The following is a 26,247-nucleotide window of genomic DNA, read 5'->3' on the forward strand; positions in this document are numbered from 1 at the left end:
ACTGTCTATCAAGCCCCAGCAACCTTGATATTCGCGGATCTCAGACTCGAGTAGGGCTGCCGGGCAGATGTTGTTGCTGGGAGTTGGGTGGTCTCCTAGGAGGGTTCCAATCAAATTTGCAGCACACGGCTTTTCCTAGGGAAACCATGTGTAAGCCTGGATTACTTGTGCCCTATGTAATCCTGGTTACTCCAGAGCTATTGTTACTCTCTCCCTAAGAACATACGGACTCTTAACATTGTAGCAAGAGTAAACAAGCTTGGTGGCTAACCAGACATGGGGTCCAGTCTTGGGCCTATCACTTACAAGTTGTTTAACCTTGGACAAGGCATGCACATTTCTGGGTTTATTTCCTAATCTGTATTAGGAACGTAAGTCAGGTCACCTACAGTTGTTGTAACGATTCAGTGTGAGCTATTGCATCCAGATTGGACAGCATATGCCCCGATATGATGAAAGGGAGATTCCGTGTCTTAAATTAGTAGCAGTGGCTCACCCTGAAAGAGCAAATGCCTGGAAGAAGATATGAGCTTCTGCTTGGTGTGTGGTGATCACAAAGCACAGGTGGCAAAAAATAAAATAAAAAATAAAAAATAAAAAAAAAAATCATCATTTTCCAGACTCTAACATTTTAGTTAAATACGCACAATTTTATTGATTGAAGAGATTAGGACAAAAACATTAAACCAAATACAGGACAAAGCACCAGAGGCCATAGATCCCCACCATGCATGTCACCAATCTCTCCTCCTCCAAGGTACTTAAAAAATAGGGGAGAGGGAAGAAAAAAAGGTCCTTCTTGACACAGCACCATCTTCAGAATGTTAAAAAAAAAAAAACCTTCTCTCCTTTATATCTTCCATTAGCAAAATAGAATCAAGGGCAAATCCATGGCCGCCTTGTCTCCTGGTTACGAAGGGTGAAGCCGCCCTCCTGGGAACGTGAGGACAGGGCTCCTGCTGCGCAGGCATAAAGCATCCAAGAGGCCGCACATACATGCCACACACTATAATGAAGCACAGATTCAAGTAACATTTACATACTAGAGTCCACGTGTCACCTACCCGAAAACAGGACCATTTCACAAAACATATACAGGCAGTCAAATCCAAACAAGTGAGGTACTGGGAACACAAATATTTATGCCAAAAGAGTTCTGTATCATACAGCAATAGAAAAGCCATAATAAAAAACATTTTGCCACTCGAAATCAAATAAAGCTATCTAGAAAAGCCAAGTAAAAGGTTATTTCAGAGACAGAAATACTCAAACAAGGAAAAAAAATCGTAAATGTTAACTACAGCATGTAATATGTCATCCCAAGTCAACCCGTAATTGAAGTACTGGCTTAATACATCACAATGTGACATTTTCCTTAATAAATAGAAGAGTTCTTGAAAATACAAAGGTGCGTATTGGGATAGAGAGCTGTTTTTATTTATATCATCATAGCTTTCAGCTAATTATCCTTCCCGCTCGTCTCTACTGGGGTTTTTTGTCCAAACCAGAGGGCCTTACAAGCCAAAAGGATCATTCTCCGTAAAGAAAACGAAATAGCTGCCCTGTATTTTATACACGTGGGACAACCTGCTTTGTTTCACTAGCTTCTAATAAAACAAAGACAAATGTTTAGTTGCGATCAGAGTGCTGCAAAAGCGTCAGACTCCAGGAGCTTGCTAAAATCTCAGGCCATTGCTATCACCTCAGCAAAGAGGAATGCCTGTCACACAAACCCTCATCGTTCAAAAGCAAAACATGAAAAAGGAGTTGGATTTCTCTTTTCCTTTCTTCTTCCCTTTTCTTTCCCCCTTTAAACTAAGATAGCAGTAATGCATCTGGACGTTTGACTTCTAATAGCTTCCTGCCACGAACCAATTGACACAAAACAGAATAGCTTGTTAAAGGACAGATTTTTTTTCCCCTTCAGGGAGCAAAGCATTAACATGTCATTTCCTGACCAGGATATTAAATAGTTTATTTAGAAGAAATGAGTTGAAGTGAGCGATTAAGAGACACAAACTGGACTTTTGTTTTCTTTTAGTGTAGCACCCAGGTTTCATGTCAGTCTGTGTGCACCGAATTTTTTTTTTAAGTGAACCTCATTAATTACCAGCTAGGTGGTTGGCTTGTTTCAAAGAAAAACAAATTCTTGGCCAACTGTTCCTTCCCTGAATCCTAACAAGAAGTTAAATGCTAACAGTGCGATGCCAGGATGTGTGTTTGAGGCAGAGAGTTTTCATTCTGTGAGGATCTGCAACTATTTTGGAACAAAATGAAAAGTGGGGTAGGCGGAAGTGGCCCAAGTGGCAAGGGGTGGTCTCCCAGGCTATGTTAGGGAAGACAAGCTCCAGGGGGCTCCCATCCATCTCACCCCAACCCCCATCCCACGCCTCTTGCCCCCTTGCTACATGGTCAGTCAGCTCCTTGAAGGTTATCCTTCTCTGAACCAAGAAACTTAAGAGTGTGAATGTCTTTTTTGCTACTCAGCCAGGCAATTCGTGTCCCCTGGAAGAACTCCTTTCCGCTGCCCTCGCTCACTCCTGGTACCTGCTAAGTCTCTGTGGGGCATGAGCTCAGTTAAAGAAAGGGTCCAAGTTCTCTTCCATGTTGACGTCCGGCACCAACTGGTCAGACACTTCCTTAGCACCATATCCTGAATTCGAGACGCTAAAATCTGTAGAAAACCAAGGATGGTCCAGAATTTCCTGCGAGGTCAGCCGCTCCGAGGGCTCCCGCCGCAGAATGCTTCGGATGAGGCACTTGGCCTTGGGTGACAGAGTCTCTGGAATGTTGAACTGGCCACGCCGGATCTTGCTGAAGAGGGAGCTGGGTTCAATGTCATGGAAAGGGTACCGCCCCACCAACATGGTGTACAGCATCACCCCCAGGCTCCACACGTCGGCTGCTTTGCCCGAGTAGCTGCCGCTGGTGTTCAAGATCTCTGGGCTTACGTAAGCCGGGCAGCCATGCTTGTCGGAGAGGGAATCATCGTCTCCCCGCAGAATGTAGGCGTCTTCCAGGCTTTCCAGCTTGACCCGAGTCCTGCAAGAAAGGAGGAAAACATAAGCTCCTGAGGGTGCTCGGAGACACGTTACCACCAGCATCATAACATACCCGACTATAGTGTTTCCGAAGACTCCTCATTCACATTCATTCATTCATCTGACCAGCCAAACATTACTCACTGAGCACCCTCTAGCTGCCAGCTCCTATTCCAGGGCTGACGACACCCACATGGGTGAACAAGACTGACAAGGTCTTTTCATGCCGCTGACAATCCACTGGGGAGCTCAAACCTTGAGCACCTTAGCGAACCATGAATCACATTATCATCACCCTTGTGAAGACGGAACAAGAGATTAAGTAGCTTTCTCAATGTCACATTTGCATAATGCTAGGGCACCACAGAATTCAAACCGAGATCTAACCAACCAGGAAGCCCACAGCTTTGTCTACAACTTTTAGCAGACTTGTAACTAACGTGACAGAACACAGTCCACAACGAGCTTTCACCTTACTTGCATTTTGGCCTCACTACAGCCCTTTGTATTCGACATGCAGGATATTAATATCCCATTTTACAGATGAGAATATCGACACTCAGAGAGTTTGAGTAACTTCCCCAAACCTGTTAGCTGGGAAATGGAGAAGACTTGATCTCACATCTTCCTAAGTTGATGCTGCTGCTCTTTCTTCTATACCAGCTGCCTCTCTTTAGGACCAGAAAGGAAGCAGGGGAATGTTCAAGCAGGAGTGGACTCCCATCACCTGGTCCTTCTGAGGCTGACACCCTCATATCAAGACCACCTTCTTTCGCTGGCCAGGCCCAGTGTCTCAAACCTGTAATCCCAGCACTTTGGGAGGCCAAGGCAGGCGGATCACCTGAGGTTGGGAGTTTGAGACCAGCCTGGCCAACATGGTGAAACCTCGTCTCTACTAAAAACACAAAAATTAGCCAGGCGTGGTGGTGCACACCTGTAATCCCAGCTACTCAGGAGGCGGAGGCAGGAGAATCATTTGAAGCCGGGAGGCAGAGATTGCAGTGAGCTGAGATCGTACTACTGCATTCCAGCCTGGGTGACAGAGTGAGAATCTGTCTCAAAAAGGAAAAACAAAACTGTCTTCTTTCCCAGATTTCCTGCTGCCTTTATCTTCGGTCCTGCCCCTCATACTCCCAAGACCTTGTCCTTGACCAGGTTCTAACATCTGACTAAGGTCACCCACATCTTCTGCCTGTGCACATCTGTGATTCCAATTTCCCACATGTCTGTGTGCGTGGGGTGTGTGTGAACAGAACCATGAGCCCAAGATCCAACTCAAACTAGGCATCCTACCCCCAGTCTTTCCCTGCCATTTAAGGTCCATCGTGGTTGCTGACAGGAAAGTGGGACTCTCCAGCGCATGCTCAAGAATAGAGGTAAAGAAATCCTGCATTAAAGACCCTGGAATCCAGCACGCATCCTTACACAGTAAGATCTGATGTCATTGTTGTGTATGACATAAGTGCTCAGGAAATACTTTCGGAAGTGAGTTGAATTCTTATCATTAACTATACCTAATCTACTGTGAGGGCCGGGATGGCAGTGACTTGTTCAAGGCTACGGTGAAAGTCACTGAGAGCTTCCTCCACCCAGCGCCCCAAGTCCTAAACCAGCCTCCTCTCCTTAGCTCAGGGGCCTCCTAGGAATTCCTGTTTTCCTGCCCCACTGTTCTTTGAGTGGAAAGCTAGGAATTGCTACCTTCCCATACTTGAAATTGAAATCTTCCTCCGACTCTCCTGGCTGGGGCACTGCCTCACAGAGTTGTAGGTAGTCCTTGGGTCTCATAAACTTAGTTAATCTATCCCATTATCACACCCCTGGGGGCTTGCAGAGAAGGTGAGGAGGGATGGGGAGGTGTTGGAGTTAGGATTAAGACAGCATCTACAAGGGCTGTCTCACTCGCATCTCGTATTTCCTTCATCTCAAAAGCGCACATGCAGGCACACATGCAAGCATCTGCCCTGTTTGCCCCGAAGTGCAAAAAAAGCTCAAATAAGCAGAGAATAAGAAAGAGCTTGGAAAAACCACATTGGGTCATAAGTCAGAGCTTGTGACTCAAGTCCATCTCCTGCTGTTTCTCTTCCTCCATCTGCCTGAAGGTCTTAGCCTTTCAGCGTGATCACCACAGCCACTAAGAGTCATAGAAGTGGGGGCAAGGTTCAAATTAACCAAAAGATTGCTGCTAGGAGTTCTCTATAGCAAAAGGTTTGGTGAAATCCTGGGTTGACTCTAAGACCTCATATTTGGATTACAGGAGTTCAAAGCTCAAGGAGTAACTACTTCCCGTATTAATTTCCACCAACAAACAAACAATAGTTGTGGTCATGGGAAAAGGCACGGGGATAAGAGCTAGGAAGGCAGTTTCCAGGCAAGGCTTTGTCTCTCACTTGCTGTGTGGCTATGGCTGAGTCACTCAACCTCTCTGTTTTTCAGACCTAAAGAGGAGCACTGGACAAGGAAGTCTTTTAAAAAAGTTATGTGGTAAAATAGACACAACATAAGACCAATGAAGTACACTTAAACCATTTTTAAGTGTACTTCATTGGCATTAAGTACATTTACACTGTCATGCAAACATCTGGACAAGGCGGTCTTGAAGTCTGTCAGTTTTATCATTCTGGGATTCTGTAATACCCATCTCTCCCTTTTTTATGTGCTCACTTACATTCTATTATAATCTATAGAATACATACTCTTCTGCACCTATAGCTAATGTTCTACAAAAACAGGAAGGATCTACATGTGCTAATCCGGAATGGAGCTGATTAAAAACCAGCATCTTTTGTCCTTTTGTTTTTCCTAATCTAAGGTGGCAGGTGGAGCTGGCCCATGAGACTTACTAGCTGTCGAGATGCGACGGAGGTGAAAAGGTGAAACCCAAGGGGCAGAGGAAAGGAGGAGGAAGGCCGGGATCTCGAACCACAGGCACGGTGAGTTTTCCCCACAGCTTCCTCCACCCCATTCTCACCCAGCGCAAGCCAGACCCCTCACCTCCAATTTCACTGTTCTAGCAGCAGAATAGCTATGGAAAGAATTACAACTGTGGAAATAATAGTAAGAAGAAAAACAAGCTCTTCCATCTGTGGGACAAGGGGCGGTCCGGTGGAACAAGCATGGATCTTGGTATCAAAGGGCCCAGGTTTTGCCCAGGTTCCCCTGCCCCAAACCTGCAGTGGTGATGCAGCTCATCTTTGGCCACGGCTGCAGGGTGACCCCCAGGGACTCTCGACCATCTCTTGGACCACACTCCCTTCCTTCTTTCTCCATCCCAGCCTGTTTGCTGTTCCTCACATGCCCTGCTTGGCCCCAGTCCTTCTGAGGCCTTTGCCACAGTGTCCCCTTGCCCTAATTATGCTTCCCCAACTGTGTGACAACTCACTTTTGTCTTGTCTCTGCTCGAATGAAGTTTATTAAACTTCATCCTGTCCATCCTACATTACGTAGCCCTCCTCCTCTTTTCAGCATGGGATATATTGTACATTTACATTTCAAGATTTACTAGGTATCATTATGGTCATCATTTCCAGATGATCACCTCACTTCCCACCTCCGAGAGCCCATGGGCATGCAGCTGATGTCATTTTGTACGTAGAGAACAACACTTAAGTTTGCTGCTGTACCTTGAGCACCTAGATGAGTACTTGGCACACAGCAGATACGCAATCCATCAATGACAGGGACAGTCCTGCTGTCGACCCCAGGGGGAGCTTCAGTGTGCTCACCGGGAAAGGAACAAGGGCCGATGATCTGCCTACCTGGCCAGGGTTTAGTGGCAGTCAGTGAGAGCTCTACAGAAGATGGGCTTTGTAAATGACAGCATTGAGGCATCTCCCATGGTGATAAGGGGGTGGGGATATCAGGCATCTGTCAGTAAAGGTGGGAGGGAGATATGACTACGGGGACTTGAACTTCTCCTGGCTCAGCCTTGGCAGGGTGCAGAGCTCACCACCTCAAGCTTTTTATGCAAGGGACTCTCGACCATCTCTTGGGCCACACGCTCTCTCACTCCCTCCCAGCCTGTTTGCTGTTCCTCACATGCCCTGCTTGACCCCAGTCCTTCTGAGGCCTTTGCCACAGTGTCCCCCCGCCCGGATTATGCTTCCCCGACTGTGTCAGCTCACTTTTGTCCCGTCTCTGACCAAATCTGAGGCCCTTTTCCATTCCTATCCCCTTCCAGGTCACCATTTTAGATTCTGACTTTCTCCTTCACCTCCTCCTGCCAGGTGTCCCCACATTCAAAGCATCCTAACCCCTTTGTGGAAGCCTCAGAAAATGGTTAAGGCCTCCACTCCGTCCACTAACACTGACCCTCCCCAAGCTGGAGTTTACCTTTCACCTTTCCTATCTCAAGATGAGCACACGGAATCTAGGCCCGATACTTCATGAATTTGAGAATAAAATGAAAAGACCATCCCACATGCTGCCAAATACCAGCTGCCCCCAAGCTCATCTAGCCAACACTTCACGCTCCTTTCCCTCAGAGGATGCAATTTTAGTGGGGAGGGCCCAGGTCTGCTTGTCACATTTGGTTCAGCACATGCTGCAGAAGGACAACCACAGAAACCAGCCCAGGTCAGAGAGCAAAGCAGTGTCCTAAGGCACAGACACCTGGGTTCAAGATCAGGCCTTGAAAATTACAAAGTACCAAATGTCAGATATCATCTATGTACCCAATGCGTGCAAGGCACTTACACATACCGTCTCTTCAAAGTTGAGGAGCTCCATTTCCAAGGCAGGTACTACGATTCCTTTTCTCACGGACAATGAGCCTAATGCTCAGAGTCTGAATAGGCTCCTATGGCTGGCAAGGCAAGGCAGTGGCTGGGTGCTCACCTTTCTTAGGCCTGACCCCACCTACTCAAGAAGCTGGCGGAGGAAACCACACCAGGGTTGCTCAGTTCACTAGGTTCCATCAAGGCGCGCAGCACATGTGCCTCCCCAGTGTCAGAGGACAGCCAGTCCTTGGGACAGGAGCCTGCTCTTTCTCTAGGGGAGAATCTGCATCCCAGGCAGGACAGGGGCAAAAGAAAAGAGAAGCTGGGAGAAAGGATGGGGAGGAGATGCAGCCTTGCTGTCCTTGGTAGGTCATTCTTTTGACCTTGCTTCCTTCTCAGAACACTGTGAACTTGTTTACATCACTTCTAGGCAAGGGTTGAGGCAACTGGTCTGGATTACGTCTTTCGACAAGGACCTTTCAGGATGTATACCACGTGAGAGGAATGGAGGGAGGTCCGACAGGCGGGGGTGAGTGTCAGCTCTGGTCACTGTGGACTTGCTGTGGAACTGCAGGGAGGCTGCTGAAGGTCTTTGGACCTTGGCTCCCTCCTCTGGGAAACAGGGCTGCCAGTCACGAGTCTCAAGAATGTGTATGGGGAGTCCCTGGTGGGGCTCTAGCACATGTCAGAAATGGGAGCAGAAATGAATGAACAGTCTTGCAATGGCTCACGTCCCCTCACAGTCTGGGCATTATGAATTTTCCAGGCAAAGGAGTTGATTTCCATAAAAACCAACAGAAGCATCTGTGGACCTAGTAATTCAAATGTCCCACTAGTCATGCAGGCATTTAAAAGACATTTACCAAGCATTTTACTCTGCTTGAGTTGCCCAACCAGGCAACTCAAGGCACTGGGGAGACACTGCGGAGACAGACATGACAAGGAACACCCATCTTCTCAGTTTTTGTGAGAATTAACTGTAATAATGCAAGTACGGTATCTACCGAGGAGCCCAGCGTGGTAGATCTGCAAAAAACTAGTGGCAACCATAATTACTGATCTTATTATTAAGATGAACCTTCGCACCTACCCTCAACCCAAAAGCCTCGTGGAGAAGCAGGTGAGGAAGCGTGAAATGCAAGTCCCCAGCACACGGCAGTAGATGTGAATTCTCGTTCCTTCCTGAGTCTTTTGCTCTTGTTCCTCCCGCGGGCTGGAATGCTTCTCCCCAGCTCCGTGCCCAGCCCAGTCCCCTCACTTTATTCAGTTACGACTACGGTGATCAGGATATGCTTCCTGGAAGTGGTGACACCAGAGATAGTCCGAGAAGAATAAACATTCCCCAAAGTGACAAGGGGTGGGGGGGGGGTGTGGTAATTTTTGTGACTAAAACGCTGTAAATGACAATGGTTATCTCCAGTAACTTCTCAGGGGAAGAGACAGCTCCCTGCCAGCCACCAGCTTGGGGTAGGATTGGTTTGGCCAGAGAAGCTGGATCCCCGCAGGCCTTTTGCAAACTGTGCCTGGCATGGGAAGAGAACAGCCTGCTTTGCTCTCAACCTGCTGAATGAACAAGGCTTACACGTGGGCAGCCTGTGTACTCAATGACGGCCCAGCCCAGTGCCAGGCCTTGTGTCACCGGATCCCGGTGCCAGGTGAGGAAGCCAAAACCAGCAGGGTGTGGTTCCTCTCCCAGCATCTGTGGAGCAGCACAGATCGGCCCTGAAAGCCCCAATTCTCCCCGCACCCCCATCCACTCTCAGCACAGGCTCCAGAGCTCCCTTGGGCCAGTAAGTTGAACTACCAGTGTGGCCCCTGGTTCTTTTGGCCTCAATTTCCCTTCTGTAAAATAAGAACAAATAGCTGCAAGGCCTGAAAAGGGCTCTTCTAGCTTCAGAATTCCAGATTTTAAAGTTTCCTTTAATTCTTAAGCTCTAGTGATTACAACACACCGTATAATATCCTAATAATAATTATAGTAACGATAATAGAAACTATGTGTGAAGCATCTACAAGATGCTAAGATTATTAACAGCCTGCATCCTTATTTCTCAAAAGTAAAAGACAAGTATGATATACGCATGTTTCCTAATGAATAAGGAAGCTGAGGCACAGGGAATTAAATGCCCCAGGCTGTACACAAAGAAGCTGAGCTCTGAAATCTACATCTGGACTCTACTGCCATTGCTCTTTCCAAAATACATTCTGGTACTAAAATCACTGATTTACTTAGGGCCAAAGAAAGAAAAACTTTTAAAGGGAGACCCTGAGATGATGGAGACAAATCTGTCTCCATCTGTTGCCTCATTGGTGGCCCAGTTTATTCAGCACTAGATCTGGTACAAAACCATCCCATTCACAGCTAACTGCTATAGCTCATGAGGTTGATACAGGTGGTTAGACCTGCCCATTTACTGGATGAAGAGACTGAGGGAACAGAAAGCAGATCTGACTTATCCAAGGCCACCTCGCAAGCCAGTGGTAGAGCTGGGATTCAAACCCCGGTTTTTAACTCCAAGTTTAGTGCTTGATCCACAAGATCAAAAAATAGTCTCCACGAGCAAATCATGCTGTGCTTTTAAATCTTTAAACAGCACCCTGGGCTCTTGGCAGGAAGAGATCAGGACAGGGTGGGCCAGGGTGGGGCTGAGCTGGGAGTTCAGCCAGACAAAGTGGGCCTGGCAGGGATGGGAAGTCCGGTGGCCTAAGGTCAGTGAAATCCAGAGAAATCACTGAAGGCCGTCCGGTCAGGCGGTCCAGATAGGCTTAAGGGTCAAGTGAAAAGGTCAGCTGCTGCCAGATCTGACCTTGCCCTGACTGTTACTGAAACACTACTCTGGGCAGCCAGTCCAGTTGTGAAAGCCAGGGTCCCGCCCGGGACGACTGCTACCAACGGCCTGGGAAGGACCACCTGGCACCGTAGGCACCATTATGCCGGCCTGGCAGCCTCATTAGAACTTCACAGGCCGCTAAACGATTCCAAATAAATTGTCGTGCATTTAATTCTGGTTCCTGTATGCACAGACTTTTCCAACAGTCACCTCTGAGAGCCACCTCTGCACCAGGTCTTGTAGAGTCAGTGAACCACCCCAACTCCTACCTCAAGTGGCCCATAAATTAGCAGGGAGAGCAACAGGTGAGCCACAGGGGAAGCATCTCAGGGCAGGAGAGCAACAGGTAAGCCACAGGGGAAGCATCTCAGGGCGTCGCGGTGGAGGGAGAGATGTCTACAGGGAGAGAATATGCTTCGTTACCTTACAACACCACACAATCTGGAAGGTGGGTGTGCCCACACCGATTTGATGCAGGAGACGACAGCAGCTTAGACAGATGAAGGAACTTGCTTGGAAATAGCACAGTGGGGATAAGCAACCCAATCTGACTCAAATACTCAGGTGTTTTCTGCAGTGCCATCTACCCAGCCACGACAGAACCCCTGCCCTGTCCGCATGCAGGGGCATGTTCCTGCCCCTGACTCCCATCCGTGGTACCTGGATGAACAGGGGAGTCTCACTGTACCTGAACACCTTCCCACGCCCCCACGCAGACACCACACAGCACAGCCTGCAGGCCGCTGGGGCTTCACAGAGGAAGTCCATCCTGTCGCCATAGGAACAGAAAGGGAAACCCAAGAAAGAGGATGCCACGCTGACAGGAATTCCTCATCAATACTCCATTCACTCCCTGCATTGAGACATTCAGCCACGGCTCCTGAAGAATCCCTCCTCCCCTGTGTAATGGATTGACCTCTCCACAGAGCTTCTGCAGGCTCAGTGCTGGCCAGGGACACCCAGCGGTGGTGCTGCTGCCCTGCCCGGTGGCTTAGGAGTGCTTCAGGGTCCAGAATTTTCCCAGTCTTGTTCCAGGTGTGGGGTGGGAGCTCACAGAGCTCGGCGAGGACTGCAAGTGCATCTCTGCACCCACTCGCAGGGCCAGATGGGGACGCTGCCCTCGACAGGGAGCCCCACGCAGGCTTGTGGAGCTGTGCGCTCAGGCACGTAATGAATGAGATCGGGTCGAAAAACCTGGGTCCTGCTCTTGGCTGTGCCACTAACACATCTGGGACCTTGGGTACGCACACTCTCCTCCTCCTTTTTTTGGAGATAAAAGGGTCGGTTTTAAAGCCCCACTTGTTGCCCCCACCTCTTCAATCCCACTGCCACAGTCTCAGTTTGAGCCACTTCTTCCTGGAACCCATGCCCGGCTGCTATTACCCAGTCCATCCTTCACACATACTTCCAGAATCACAAACCTGTCCCTGCATTCCAGAAAAGCCTTTCAATGGTTCCTTCTGGGCAAGCTGGAGGTGAGGGGTGTGTCTTTCAGGCCCTGGACTCAGCCTCATCTCTGTCCTAGCACAGGTGACCCTCCAGCAGCACAGCCCTCCTCCCTACACATGGTTCTTTGTGCCTCTGGCTTGACTCATGCCTTCCGGGACCTCCCCATCCGTACTACAGCACTCAGGCCAACCTCGCGCAGGAGCTCGTCACCTCCCAGAGGTGACCATTCTCCACACCGTACTCCACTGTTGGAACTGCTAAATACTGCCTACAGCTAAGTAACTACTGAGTCATGATTACGATCATTAGGCAAGGACTCTCTTGTACTGATTCCTGTACCATCAACACCTAGCACTGGAGGACAGAGTAGGTGCTTAATAAATGTCCGCGAGATAGAATGACCCCCATATCTAAGATCCCCCGACTCCAACATTCTGTCTGGAGTTCAGGGCATCTAGGCAAGACTCTGCTCAAGCAGTGCAATGGCTAGAGTCCAAAGAAATTTCAAATAGACTGGACTCTGTTCCATGATTTCGAGAAACTCCCAAGAGTATTGAGTAAAAAAAAAAACATCGAAAATGAGTTTCCATCCACTGCCTTCCACTGTCAATATGGCTAGTGGATTTTTCTTATGATATTCATGCCACTGGGACAGAAGGGGCTATTTGTATATCCACGGCATCAACAGTTATACTTTCCTAAGTACTGCTAAGTCCAGTGCTAGGCATGGGGGATAGAAAAAGAAATGAAGCCCACTGTATAGTTCCCTGGGATTAAAAAAAAACAACAACAACACCCACAGAATGGGAAAACAGGACCTAGGACTGCCCGCGGGCTTGGCTCATTGGTGGCCCAGTCCATGACTGCTCAGGAAAACCGAGTCGTAAGCCTAGTTTTGACCCTGGCTAGTCAGGTCCTCCTGGTGCACACCTGTTGCCTAACTGCATGAGAAAATTCTTTCTCAGGGTTGGGCATAAGAGACGGTAGTTTACCTGTTGTCTATTTCCTGGAGACAACCTAGTATTTGAGAGCCTGGGCTCTGGAGCCAGGGACCTGGGTACCAACCCCAGGTCTGCCACTGGTTGGCCAGTAGACTCTGAGAATCAATTTTCTTATCTGTAAAACGGTGAAAATAAGAGTATCTTACTCATTGGGTTTAAATTGATTAAATATGGTAGGTAATTAGAATTAAATTTGTGAATCACATTATGGATAAAACATATGGTGGACCCTGGATATAATTTCATTGAAATGTAGGTCTCCTGAGAACAGGGTTTCTGTCTCACTGGGCTCTGTAGTATCCCCAACACCAAGAATAGTGCCTGGCACATAATAGGTGCTCAATAAGTATTTGTTAAATAAATAATTGAATCTCCAGGTTGTTGGGTTATGAGGCTCAACGACATCAGAGGCTGCCCAAGAGCAATAATGACGGCTATGTATTCAAGTAGCTGCAGGGCACCAGACACTGTGCCAGACACTTAACATGTTAATACATTGTTAATACATTGTCTCTTCTCATGATTTCAGAGAAGGCAGCCTAAGACCATAGGGCTAAATGGAGTAATAAAAAAATCTGACCACTGTTTTAGTCAGTGGTCTGCTTGGTTTGCTTGGGGACACACACTAGCCCATCAACTAGTTACAAAGGACAAGTAGTCAGCATCCCAGCAAGAAATCCTGCTGAATAATATCTACTATTTAGTCTACTTATAAGCGTGGAACCTGGAGGAAGCTCTCCCCTCTCTCACTGTGATTAGAAAAGCCGTTCATGAATAAAATTACAGCCTGCCATAGACACTGAAAACAATGTCTTAAATAAATGTCACTTTTGCATAAATCATTAAAAGGGAAATGATGGGTAAATTTCTCACTTGATGGGAAACTTTGAAAATAGCGCTCTATGAAAAGGTATCTCCATAGGGGATGTGTAAGTTTCCTGGGCTCCCATTGATTCCAGGCAATGACTTGGACACCAAGGCTCTACTTACCCCTGCCTCTCTCTCTCTGTCATTAGCATCCAACCTGAGCTGCTCCCACTCAGAAAAGGAGACATTCCGTCAACAAATAGCGAGGCCCAACCTGTTCCAGGAGCAGTGAACATGAGACAGCCTATGTCCCCAGGAAGCTCCCAGCAGGGCACAAGGACCGTCTACAGATGCACATACGGACCATCACAATACAGTAGGAGATGAGCTCTGATGAGGAAAGGGAGTGCTATGGCAAAGAGATCACTGATCCTCCCTGGGGAACAGGAGGGCTCGCCAGCCCTCCCCAAAAGTTGGCAATACCTCAAGTACATAAAGGGGTTCCTTATAAATAAGGGAATTCCAGGAGCTCTGTTTCCTTCAAAGCAAAAACGAAAGGTATTTTCCCAAAACACAAAGTGCCCACAACTTGAAAAAATGTACACAGCTTTTAATGAAAGAAAAGCTGAGTCTGGTCTCCAGGGCTCTGATGCCTGCCCTCTGTACTTTGTTAGATATTGAGACCTCAATGGAGGCGGGCGCAACTTGAAGATCTAAAGGAAGAGCCAATAAAGATACTAAGAGCTGAGAAAGCGTGCCTTGACCTCTGTTGGTGGGGGAAGGAGAAAGGCCTCCACCCCACGGGGAGGCACAGGTCTGTGGATCTGGGCAGGTGGCGTTTATTATACCGAAAGCCCCCGGGCCACTGAGTTCCTGCAAAGAGTCGCAGCTTCCACCCTGCAGAAGCAGGCACTGATTGGCTTCCACAAAGCAGAGGAAATGAAACCTGTCACATCAAGAGATAATGATCTTCTACCCAAAGAAGAAACACGTAAAGAAACATGTTTCTCAGTTCACATGGGGTCCTTCTGTGCAAGGAAATGTCAACACTGAACTGAGACTGGAGGCAGAGAGTGGCAGGCGGATGGCAGGAAGCCTTGAACCCAGAGAGAAATCCAATGGGCAAAAGCAAACAGGAAGTGCTGTGGGAACAAGGCCCCAGCCACCTTCCTTGAGCAGCATAAGAGTGCACCTGCTCAAAGGGCTCTTCGCATCCTGAGGGAGCCAGGGAACTGGCCCTGTGAGCACAGAGTGACACTGAGTGCAGACGAGGCTTCCGTCAGCAGGAGCTCCCACCCACTGATGGCTGACTGTGCGCTAGGCAGGAGCTCCCACCCACTGATGGCTGACTGTGCGCTAGGCAGGAGCTCCCACCCACTGATGGCTGACTGTGCGCTAGGCAGGAGCTCCCGTCCGCTGATGGCTGACTGTGTGCTAGCCATTGGGTTCTCTTGTGTTAATACATTTAATTCCATGAGGGAAGTCTTGTTGTTATTTCCACTTTGCAGATGAGGCAGTCTGGGCACAAAGCTTAGGTAACTTCTCAAGGTCCTTTCCTAACAAGTGCAAGAGCAGGGACTGGAATCCAGACAGCAGCTCTGACTCTACATAGAAGTAACAGGACTTCTCCCAAGCTTAGGCCTTCCCGTGAATTAAAATGGAATGGGAGGGGCTTGAAACATGGGGCTTCTAAGTACAGACCGATCAAGCAGGTCACCCCAATGCCACAGCAGAGAGGGGGAGGCAGAGTGCACCGGGCATGCACTTTGGGGATGTGGGTACTGCCTTCTATCAGATTCTGAGCCCCAACCAGCAGGGTGGTCACTACTACACACAGACCGTCTGAGATTTTACTACAGGAACTGTGGATGCACAGGGTGTGGCCAGGTGAGTTCAACTGGAGTTGGAGATTAACTTCCTTAAAATGCTGCTCAATGCCTCTGGGCCCTGAGGTTTTCCTTTTCAGCAGTATAAACAAAAAGAACCAAGCTCTGCCCTGCACAGACATCTCTGGGAACGACGGAGAAGCAGCAGTCCAATGCCGGTAACACAGACGCTGATCCAGGCATGGTGGGGTACGATCCTTCAACCCCTACATGTGCCTGTGGCCGTGTACTCCAGCACACATATGGTCAATCTGGCCTTTCTGAGCCTCAGGTTCCAGACCAGATGCACTTGACCTTTGGCATTAATTTAATGATTATAATTAAGCCAAACAGAGAGGAGGATGTGGCCTAAATCTGAACCCCTATGCCACTCTTCTCAGAATACGCTGCCCAAGAGACCGACTTAATTCTTCAAGAACCCACTGAGTCCTGGGAACTGCTCTCCTATAATGGTACTATTTCATCAATGACTCTAGGAACAGATGTCCCATCATGAGTGCCTGCCCTGCCCAGTGAGTCACAGAATCATCTCATTTAACCCTCACAACTGCCCGACAGGAATGCCATTATTATTTCTGCTTTGAGGAAACCGCAGCTTAGAAACATTCAATGACTTATCCAAGATCAGGTAGCTAAGAAGAGCCAGAAGTTAAACCTAAAACTCAAATCAAAGTAACATGGAAACAGAAGACTCTGAGCTGCTGCCTTTCTACCTAGCAGCACAAGGCACGCTGGCATCAGGTCCAAACACACTAGGAGTCATCCGTGTCTGCCTGCAAAGCTACCAGTGGGGGACGGGAGTGAAGGCGCTGGCAGTTCCACTAAGAACGTTTCCATGGATGGCCATGGATGCAGAGTCCCAGACGGCACACAATCGAAACTTTAGGCACAAGGAGTCAGCCCATAGGCAGGTCTTGTTCTGCACCAGGTGGGCCTCAGCCAGTTTCATACGTAAAGCGTGCACTTTCAATCGCTTTCCAGATCACCAGAGTTCAAGAAGCACATCACTGGGAGGGAGAAGACTGATGCACAAAAGAGGTGTGCAATGGTCAGAAGATGAATAAAGCAGCACTTCCCAAATTCGCTTCTGTGCTTTTTCACCGTGGGACCAATGCCCGAAAGGTTAGAAACAGACATTGACTCCACGGTTTAGCTTTCCAAAAGCCTTTAAAATGTAACCCATTGCTTCCTTACACTTTCAGTGTTCTTGAGGGAGAAGGAAGCTTTAGCTCCACTAAGTGATGCAATTAGGATGGAAGATGAGAGTTCCCAGCAGCAAGCATGGAGCCAATGAGGTTCTGGGCCCTTGACACTTAGCCTCACACTCTTCCCTCAGGAAGTGCTGGCGACGGGCTCCATGTAGGCCACCATGCAGGCCAAATAAGAGAATCTGCCATGACACTCAATGCTGCCAGGAGGCAGAGAAGGAGAAATACACTGTGGGACAAAAAGCAGAAGTTTCACATTCTGGAATCAAGAGGTTAAAATACAGAACAACAAGAAGAAAAAGGTGACTAGGCATGATTCCTTAGTTGATAGTTGGATTTTAGAAAAACAAAAAAGCTCTTATCAATCAGCTACTGTTGAGAACATTCAAAATGTCCTTGAAAACGGAAGCGACCTTCTCAGAGCTGCCCAGACAGACACTTGTCATGTTCCTGAAAGGCCAGCCCACTGGGACCTCCACGTGACTTGGGCTGGAGGAAGAACTCTGGATGAAATGACAGGATTTCTAGGCTGGCTGAACCCTCAGACTGGCTGTGCGAAACTGAGCAAGCAAGGTGACCCTGCCATGAGGCTAAGGAACCTCACTGATCAGGTGGAGGAGTTACCATTTTCTCCATGGTCCTACAGGGCATAAGCCTCAAGGCTGGCCCATGGGGCAACAGGGCTGCATGGGCAAAGGGGCTATCACACATGCCACCGTACTGTAGGGACTACATAGGCCAGCTCCCTACAGTCCCTTACATTTTCTTTTTACCTTGGAAAATGCTCTTTAAAATGAAAAAAAGGCTTTTGCTTTGACATGTTTAGTCCAGGGAATTGTTTTGGTTTCCCATTCACATTGGATACTCCTTGCTGGTTATCTCTGGACAGGGTCACGTTCTTTCACAAAAGTCAAACATAACTTCCAGATGGAATGTCAGAGGTACACACTCCTGAGGTTGGAAGCTTCTTCCCTGGGCCCTGGGACGTCAAGGATTTTGGCTGTGCCATGACACATTCATAAAGGAAAAGCAAAGGCTGGGAGTAAAAGCCCTCCACAGCCCAGGTGAGGCCTGGCTTCATTGGCTCCTAGCTAGCTGTGCGCACTGGGGCATGCTTTCACCTCTGGAGTTCTGCCTCCTGGCAGCAAAACAAGAGAGTGCCACACAGACTCTGCAACCTCCGGGTCCACTTTTGTTCCCATGTTCTATGACTTGGGGACCTCCACTGTGCTCTACTCATCTGCACAAATATGTATTCACTATGGGGCTCCTATTCCTGAACAGGCCATTCCTTCTACTCGTTGGTGCCCGAGAGTTCCTTCCTATGGAAACACAATCAAAGATGACACTTAAAAACACAGATCCCTGCGAAAGGACATTTGCTGTCCTCATGCCCTCTGGCAGACAAATGAATTTCTTGACAGCTGACTTACTAGCGAATGAGGCCTTACTTCGACTCTTTCCTGTCCGTAACTTTGGGACTTCACCACGTTGCACTTTGGAGCTCTCATCTATGCAATGGACATGATAATACTCAAGGGACTTCACCACATTGCACTTTGGAGCTCTCATCTATGCAATGGACATGATAATACTCAAGGGACTTCACCACATTGCACTTTGGAGCTCTCATCTATGCAATGGACATGATAATACTCAAGGGACTTCACCACGTTGCACTTTGGAGCTCTCATCTATGCAATGGACATGATAATACTCACTTCTCCAATAGGAAGAGGTAATTAAGTTAACCTTTAACCTTATGGTAAGGGGTAAACAAATGTGACCTCTTATTTTTGTAGACGCAGTTATTAAATCTCCAAGAAAGGTGGAACATAGAAGGGTAAAGAGAATACCTTTGTCAGTATTCTGTTGAGGGTCCACATATATTCATCTTCCAAATGAGAATATTCAAAGAAGCACATATGCCAATTTATTATTAATTGAAAAGACCTTAGAGCCAATATAGCATACAGAAGGTAACAGAAGGAGAAATATGACACTGGCAGAGGGAGGGTGGAAACAGACGAAGGACCAGTCCAAGATCACAGAGGGCATCAAAGGCAAAACCAGGGGAAACATGTCCAGGCTCCACGGGCAGAGGCATCTGAGTGGAAGAGAAAAGGTAAGTGTGGTTCCACACTCTAGATCTTCCAACAGCTGCCCCTTCTCAGTTTGTTAATAAAGGGAAAGGCATTCACAAGCAAAGATCAAGATATGAGCTGGTCTCCACGTTATGTGGAGCCTCATTCACAAACTACGGTGAGCAATGAATATAGATCTGTTACCTCTGTTCCTCCAAACTCATATTCTTAAAAAGAAAAAAAGAGTGCTTGAAGGAGTTCTTATAATCAAAATCAGCTGGGAGAGAAAGCAGGGCCCCAGCAGTGTCTGCTAAATAGAAGGTAATGAGTTAATGGCATAACCCAGTTGCCTGCATCCTGTCCAGCTGTCTCCTCAAATAACCAAGACCTCTGCAGTGCCATGCATTTGCATCAGCAGTTTCCTCACCTGGAATGCGGTCTTTCCCACATTTCCTGAAATACAGTCATCTTTCAAGTCTTGGCTCCAAAATCACCCCTCCTATAAAACCTTCCTTGACTCTCCAAGTCCTAGGGAGAACTGACATGTCCCCACCACCCCACCCAGCATGGACCTCTATTCTGAGCTGGCAGCATTTCCTTCATCGGTCAGGTGACTATCTAATTCATCTAGATATTAATAGTACTGAGAATTGTGACTAATAGCTAATATAAGCTTAGGTAAGAGCTACTGAATGAGTGCATGGATGAATGAATTATAAATGACTGATTGTGGGTGCCGAGTGTTCTGCAGGTAGAATTTTCAAGGCCCTGCCTTTACTGGCATTGAAAATGCCACAGAGGTTTGCAGCCACCTTCGGAATTCAAGACACCAATCATACGTATTCACTGGGTCACAGAATATCCTGTTACCTGTCCTTTAAGCACCAGATGACACCTTTAAAACAGTAGCTATTTGCTTTCCCGAAACACTTGAAAATTGCAATATTCACTTCCTTTTGCCCTCCTAAGATTCCTTCCCCTCATCTGGACCACAGACAGTAAAAAAAAAAAAAAAAAAAAAAAATGTCCATTCAAGACTTTTCTAGGAAGCTGTTGTTAGAAGCAGTCCATCACAGTCCCCAGGTCTGGATAGGAATGAGACCTACCTCTCTTCGTCCTTAAAGATGAATTTCCGCAGCTTGAGGTCCCGCAGCACCAGCCCCCCGTCATGGCAGTGGGCCACTGCCGAGGCAATCTGGTAGAAGAGTCTGGCTGCCTCCTCCTCTCTCAGCTTCTTGCAGGTGCGGACGAAGGAATGCATGTCCCCATAGCTTCGCTCAAAGAACACATAGGCTTTGGTCTCACCCAGGATAATTTCAGTGATTTGGTTGATGTTACTATGAGCAGACAGGCAAAAGCACGGTGCCAGGGATTCCTGGTAGCAGCTGATATCAAACACCTACGACAGGATTAACAGTAAGACCAGAGTCAGAGGTGCCTCTTGTACAACCAAAACACAGAACATTGCACCTCCCACAGGCATGGGCTTTTGAGATGACAGAAAATATGCTGAACTTGGACCCAGACCATACTGGCCCTGCCTTCTACCAGCTGTGTGGCACTGAACAAGTCACTTAACCTCTCTGAGCCTCCAAATCTTTATGTATAACATGGGAAACTGATACTTGACTTACAGTGTTAGGAAGATTATATGAGAAAATGAAGGTGATAGTGCTTTGCAAAATGTAATACAGTACACAAATAATAATTTTCATTATTTTTGTCTCTAGCCCAATTGCGTGTTTATAGAACTAAGGCAAAAATGGAAAGTGATCCACCTCAAATGACATCAACAACACTTTATTTACCTTCAAAAACAAAAAAAAAAAGGCCGGGCGCGGTGGCTCAAGCCTGTAATCCCAGCACTGTGGGAGGCCGAGATGGGCGGATCACGAGGTCAGGAGATCGAGACCATCCTGGCTAACACGGTGAAACCCCATCTCTACTAAAAAATACAAAAAACTAGCCGGGCGAGGTGGCGGCGCCTGTAGTCCCAGCTACTCCGGAGGCTGAGGCAGGAGAATGGCGTGAACCCGGGAGGCGGAGCTTGCAGTGAGCTGAGATCCGGCCACTGCACTCCAGCCTGGGAGGCAGAGTGAGACTCCGTCTCAAAAAAAAAAAAAAAAAAAAAAAAAAAAAAAAAAAAAAAAAAAAGGAAAAGAAATGCACATAAACACGCGTTATACGACACATGAGCAATTAAGAGATTAAATCGCTAGCTGTTGCCTAATGGTCTCTAATTCAATACTTTCATTTTACAGATATGGAAACTGAGGCTCAGAGAATGAGCCAAAACTCGAGCCCCCAGTGGCAGAGGTAGGAATACAAAACAATCCTTCTTAATAGGGCAGCAGCCTTGCTTCTTCCTCTCTTCCCTCCACAGATATCTAACTCAATGAACCAGTTATGCAATGATTTTCTATGAATCAAAATTAGCCTGTGAAATGCCAACTCATTGTGGGGTTGCTTAAAAAGAAAAGGCACCCTCAATACCTTTTGAAACAGACCTAACAGAAATGAACACTACAGAGAATTTTTGAGGTTATAAAAAAAAGCGCTTTCATTCATTTCAAGACCTCCACTAAATCAGGAATACAAGTCCCTGGGTCTGGAATGTGGTTTTTCTATCTGCCTGGGATGTGGGTAAGATGAATCTATTCAGTGTGTGCGTGAGCCAGGGGCATGCGTGGGTGAGCTTCACTGGAAAGCATCTAAGACAGGAACGCCCTAACAATACACTGCATGCTATCAGTTCACAATCATTTAGCTGCCTAAATCGCTTTTTCACTAGTTAGAGCATACTTTCTTTGATCATCATTTTGCAGTGTGGTGGGAAAAATGCTGGACTGGAAATCGGCAACCTTGAGGCACTAATCCGGGCCCTGCCATCAGTAATCTGGATGAGATGGATAAAGAGCTTAGGGTTGCCGGTCCTCCCTCCGCTTCATAAAATGAAGATGTTGATTTAGAACAGTGTGAACCTTTTTTGGGTCCTGATGTCACATAAAATCTGATAAAAGCTCTGTTCCCTCTTAGCTGACAATGCCCATTCTCAAATGCATGCACAATACCGGATTCATTTTAAGGGGATTCACGGGCTTTCTGAAGCCCACCCGAGGCCACAGACTGCTATTTAAGAATCCACGAGTTAAGTTGCTCTAAGCTTCAAAAAATTGAAACAAAATCTGTGAGTCAAACAGGGATGTAAAACCTCAAGAGAGTTGGTGCTAACCCAGCCAAGGAAGCAAAGTTAACAGTAATGTTGTGAATGAACCATAATGAGGCATCTCAGAAAAGCGGCACAGCTGCTGCCACTATAACCTAGAATTTAAGAAAGAATACTTCAACATCTCCAGAGACCACAAATCACACACTGATACCGTCAAATGATGACCTAAGAGCGGTGACCTAAGAGGCCTGTTCAATTAGGAATCTGCAATGCTTGAATCAACTTTAACACCCTGACTGCAGGCAACAGAAACCCAGGGAAGGCTCAAAAATTTCAAGGAGTAATAAGCTTTGCAGTGGCTAACGTAAACACTGCATTATATAATGAAGATGATGTGTTCTGAAATACCGGGTTGCAGCTTCTGTCGCCACTGCTCAGAGTTATGATTATTTATAATCTACTTCCTGTTTCCAGGTGCATTTACAAAAACATAAAAGGTGACTTTTGCTCAGCACTTTTAGCCTATTATCCTGCTCCACTGCTGAAAAACTGAATGGAGACAGAATTTTTTAAAAAACTAACATATTTGTGGCAGCTTCAAATGTAGCCATACCTTTTGTAGAAGAGACCAAATTCCAAGATGGTGGACAGAGTATGAAAAATAAAATAAGTATTTATGTTTTCCCAGATGGGAAGGAGCCAAACTTTTATTAGTAGCTATCAGGGGCATTTAGGGGCTTGGAATGGTATTTAAACCATCATCTTCACATGCAAAATCAAGCTACAAGCCTGGTGCCAGCCTCTTTACATGTTTAATTTGAAGCCTTGGTTATGTAATGTGACAGTTCAGATAAGGCAGTAAGATTAGACCATCATTAATAACATTTGCAAAAAAAAAAGTACCCATTCTGCCAAGATAGTAATTATGTCAATCTGCACAGTAGCTACCAGTATTTCCATGAAAACATACAGTTAAAGACTCCTTAAAACGCCTTCATTCATTTATCTAGCCAAAGTAGGCACATGGAGACAATAAGCAGCCTTGATTATTTTGTTTAAATGACTCTGGAATCTCTATTCCTCCAAAGAGTGTCCTAGGGAATTCTCTATGCAGTCCTCTATAATAAATAGCATCTTTACATTTGATCTGTTTTTGCAAAGAATTTTTTCATTGGTCAACACACAGCTAGGAAACAAGAACCTTCTATTCTAAGACATCAAAAGGAACTGGATTCAATGTGTAGATTTCACTGAGCCTTAAAGTAAGCTAACAGACCACAGCATATATATCTCTCAGCGCAGTTCAGAGAAGCAGCCTTATAAACCTCTCTTGGAGCTTCTTAGGAGATACACAACTATGCTTGCATAAGAAGTCACCCACATCATCTTTGGTAAAAAGTCAGGAAAACAGAAGCTGCTGTGTCTTAAAGGGATGACCTCTGTCAAGCAGAACAATGATACTGCACTTAAATCCACTTGCAGCCACACTATAATTGGTGAGGGGCTGATTCAATCTTTGCAATAACTAAACCAGCAGATTAAGTCCAATTTGAGGCCAAAGCGCAAGTCTGCAAATGACACTGTAAGGTCAGCCCAAAGTGAAATATGTCTTGAAAAATCTGGAGAAAGAAAGAGCAGAGGCCAGAGTCACCTCTGGTTTTAAACAAAGAAGTAACAGCCAGATGCCCCTGCAGAATTTGGCTGCAGAGTCCCTATACTTAAAAGCATCTCCAGCCTTTGAAAAATATTAAAATGCTCTACTGAAGTTGAGCAAAAGGAATGAAAATATTCACTGCTGGGTGATTGTGCATATTTCATACAAGAGTGGCAGTTCTGTGGAATTCATTCATTTCAAAGGATGACTATCCTATTGTGCAACCTTGCAGACTTCTGAGAATTCAATCCAGCTACTGAATTTTGGTTAACCGGGCACAGTTGCTCTGGGTCTCAATAACTTAGAGAAGATGCAAAATACCAAAGCTCAGGACAAGCAAAGGGCAACATTTAGAGTCTCCGATTTCCCCCTAAGGTCTGAACTAAACAATCGCAAAACTGACTGGAGATCTCCACTAAACCCAAATTTTGCAATGAAATACTCCAGTCCACTATGAAATAAGGAAAGTAGTCTGCGGTGAATGGCGAAAGTGCGATGTGTTATTTGCAGCACAACCGTGCCCAGTGACCATTTCAAAGGCAGAATGGGTACCCCACTCTCCCCTTACCCCTCAAAAAAAAAAAAAAAAAAAAAAAAAACCCAGCAAATCTAAAATCAGGTAACAATGAATCCTTGATCTATGTCCAATTCTGGGTGGTAGTATGCTCTATTGTAGTTATTTTCTTTTTTGGAAACTATTTCGCCCCTCATCCACTTGTCTGGGGCCCGGTGGGTGCACATAAAGATACACAGACACACATATACATAAATCAGTCACTGTTGAGGGTTAAAGACAAAAAAGGAAACCTAAGTGTCCATCGCAGTGGTATTACCACTGCGGATCCCTGGGGGCTCCAAATGGGAGCTCCTTAACCTTACAGGCAAAGGTGTCTGTTCAGGGGGGAACGGAAAAGGGGGGATGAGCAGGCAGGGAAGTCTAGAGATGGGGAGAGAGACCAAGACCAGAGAGAAAGACCCAAAGCATTCACTATTCACCAGAAAGTGCTCCGGCTTTGATTTCCACCCCAACCCTCCTCTCAAGGCTCCAGGCAGAAGAAAGGTCTTTGTAAACTCCTTCCCTGCGCTGGGCCCCTGGGCTCGGCCGGAGGGGGCACCTTTGTGTGTCTGTTTTAAAGGGCACCTTCGGAACAAAGGTTTAACACCTGCCCGCTGCTAAGAACAATGGCTGCGAAAGGAACGGAGTCATCAGTCTTAAAACTACCGGGGGATTCCCTAATCCTTGCTGGAAGGGGAGGGTGCTAGACACAGGAAGAATCCCCCCGGGCAGCGGGACCCGGCCTCGCGCAGAGAGCTCCTGGAGCCTTCGGTGCACGCGTGTCCGTGGCCCCCGCGCAGTCCCGCCGCCCTCCCCTCCCCGGGCTCTCCCCGAAACGCCCCCACTGCAGCCCGCCCCATTGTCTGAAACGGTCTAAAAACTTCGCAACTTATCGAACCTGAGCAAATAAATAAATAAACCCATTTAATAAGGCCACGGTAATTATCCCGCGAATCTGCCTCTCCCAGACTCGAGGGCCTGGCGCCCTCCCGCTCCCTCGGGCCCCTTCCAAAGACAAAAAGCAACCCCCTGGCCCTTTACCTTGCACACCAGCTCCTCTCCGCTGTGCAGATGCACGGCACGAAAAACGTGGTCTCCCTCCAGAGGTTCCAACAATAAGTATTTCCCGATGCAAGAAACGCAATGCGACAAGTTCGGAGTCTCGGGCGGGCTCGGGGAGCCGAGGTTCGGGCTGAAACTCTGGCTGGGCTCCGCGGACCTTATAGACGACAACTCTTCGAAATCCTGGGTTTTGTTCCGCGATCTCCCATATCTCGCTATTGTGATGGGGGTAGACCTGTGTATGTTCATGAGTGTGAGGATCGCACACGACAAACAAAAAAAACCCGCCGGAGAGATGAGTCGCTGGCGAGTGCGGCTGCAGGCGCCTCGGTGCCACTGATTTTAAAAGGGAGCGAGAGGGGAGGGGACAGGAGAGGGACTGCGTGGAGAAAGAGTTAGAAGCCCCCAAATGGGCGCCGCCGGATACCTTGTCTGCTCCGAGCCCGGCTCCCGGGGGTCCTTGGTCGGCAGGCAACTCGGGTCCTTTTGTTACCCCAAAGCAGTCGGCGATGTGCAGAATCGCCGCACTTTTAGTTACTCTGTGTGTGTGTCCCCAGCGTGGATCTGGATGAGTACCCGGGCTGCTAGGGTGCTGAGCTGCAGCGCCAGGGCTCCCGACGCGACCCCCAGGCAGGCTTCCGAATCGCAGACGGGGCGGAGGAGCCCGCGGTAGTTTGTGCAGTCTTCGGGGCGCTCACGGCGGCGGCTCAGTCCCAACGCGTTAGAAGTCAAACAAAAAGAGAAAGGAAACAAGCACGGGTCTACCGGCTGGCGACGCACGGCA

At 47.4% G+C, this 26,247-nt stretch overlaps 1 protein-coding gene across 2 annotated transcripts; it reads right to left on the reverse strand.

Moving 5' to 3' along the window:
• Positions 1–629: 629 nt before the first annotated feature.
• TRIB2 (tribbles pseudokinase 2) lies at positions 630–26,021 on the reverse strand. 2 transcript variants are annotated; one of them, XM_050753265.1, is made up of 4 exons: positions 25,891–26,021; positions 25,443–25,698; positions 20,129–20,421; positions 630–3,042 (listed from the first exon to the last, which is right to left on the reverse strand). In XM_050753265.1, exons 3-4 carry the CDS (start codon positions 20,281–20,283, stop codon positions 2,574–2,576), a joined length of 624 nt encoding a protein of 207 aa, XP_050609222.1. In that variant the 5' UTR covers positions 20,284–20,421; positions 25,443–25,698; positions 25,891–26,021; the 3' UTR covers positions 630–2,573. The 2 variants fall into 2 exon arrangements, with proteins under 2 accessions (XP_050609222.1, XP_050609221.1); XM_050753264.1 differs by lacking the exon at positions 25,891–26,021 and having other exon boundaries at positions 25,443–25,752.
• Positions 26,022–26,247: the final 226 nt, after the last annotated feature.

This window comes from Macaca thibetana, chromosome 13 (assembly GCF_024542745.1).
Source record: "Macaca thibetana thibetana isolate TM-01 chromosome 13, ASM2454274v1, whole genome shotgun sequence".
Classification (NCBI taxonomy): domain Eukaryota; kingdom Metazoa; phylum Chordata; class Mammalia; order Primates; family Cercopithecidae; genus Macaca; species Macaca thibetana.

Coding starts and splice junctions, on each gene's coding strand:
- TRIB2 (XM_050753264.1), bottom strand. CDS start 25,712: ATGAACATACACAGGTCTACCCCCATCACAATAGCGAGATATGGGAGA. Junction 20,422..25,442: donor GAGAGGAGCTGGTGTGCAAG/GTAAAGGGCCAG, acceptor ATCCTGTCGTAG/GTGTTTGATATCAGCTGCTA. Junction 3,043..20,128: donor ATCTTTAAGGACGAAGAGAG/GTAGGTCTCATT, acceptor CCTTTCTTGCAG/GACTCGGGTCAAGCTGGAAA.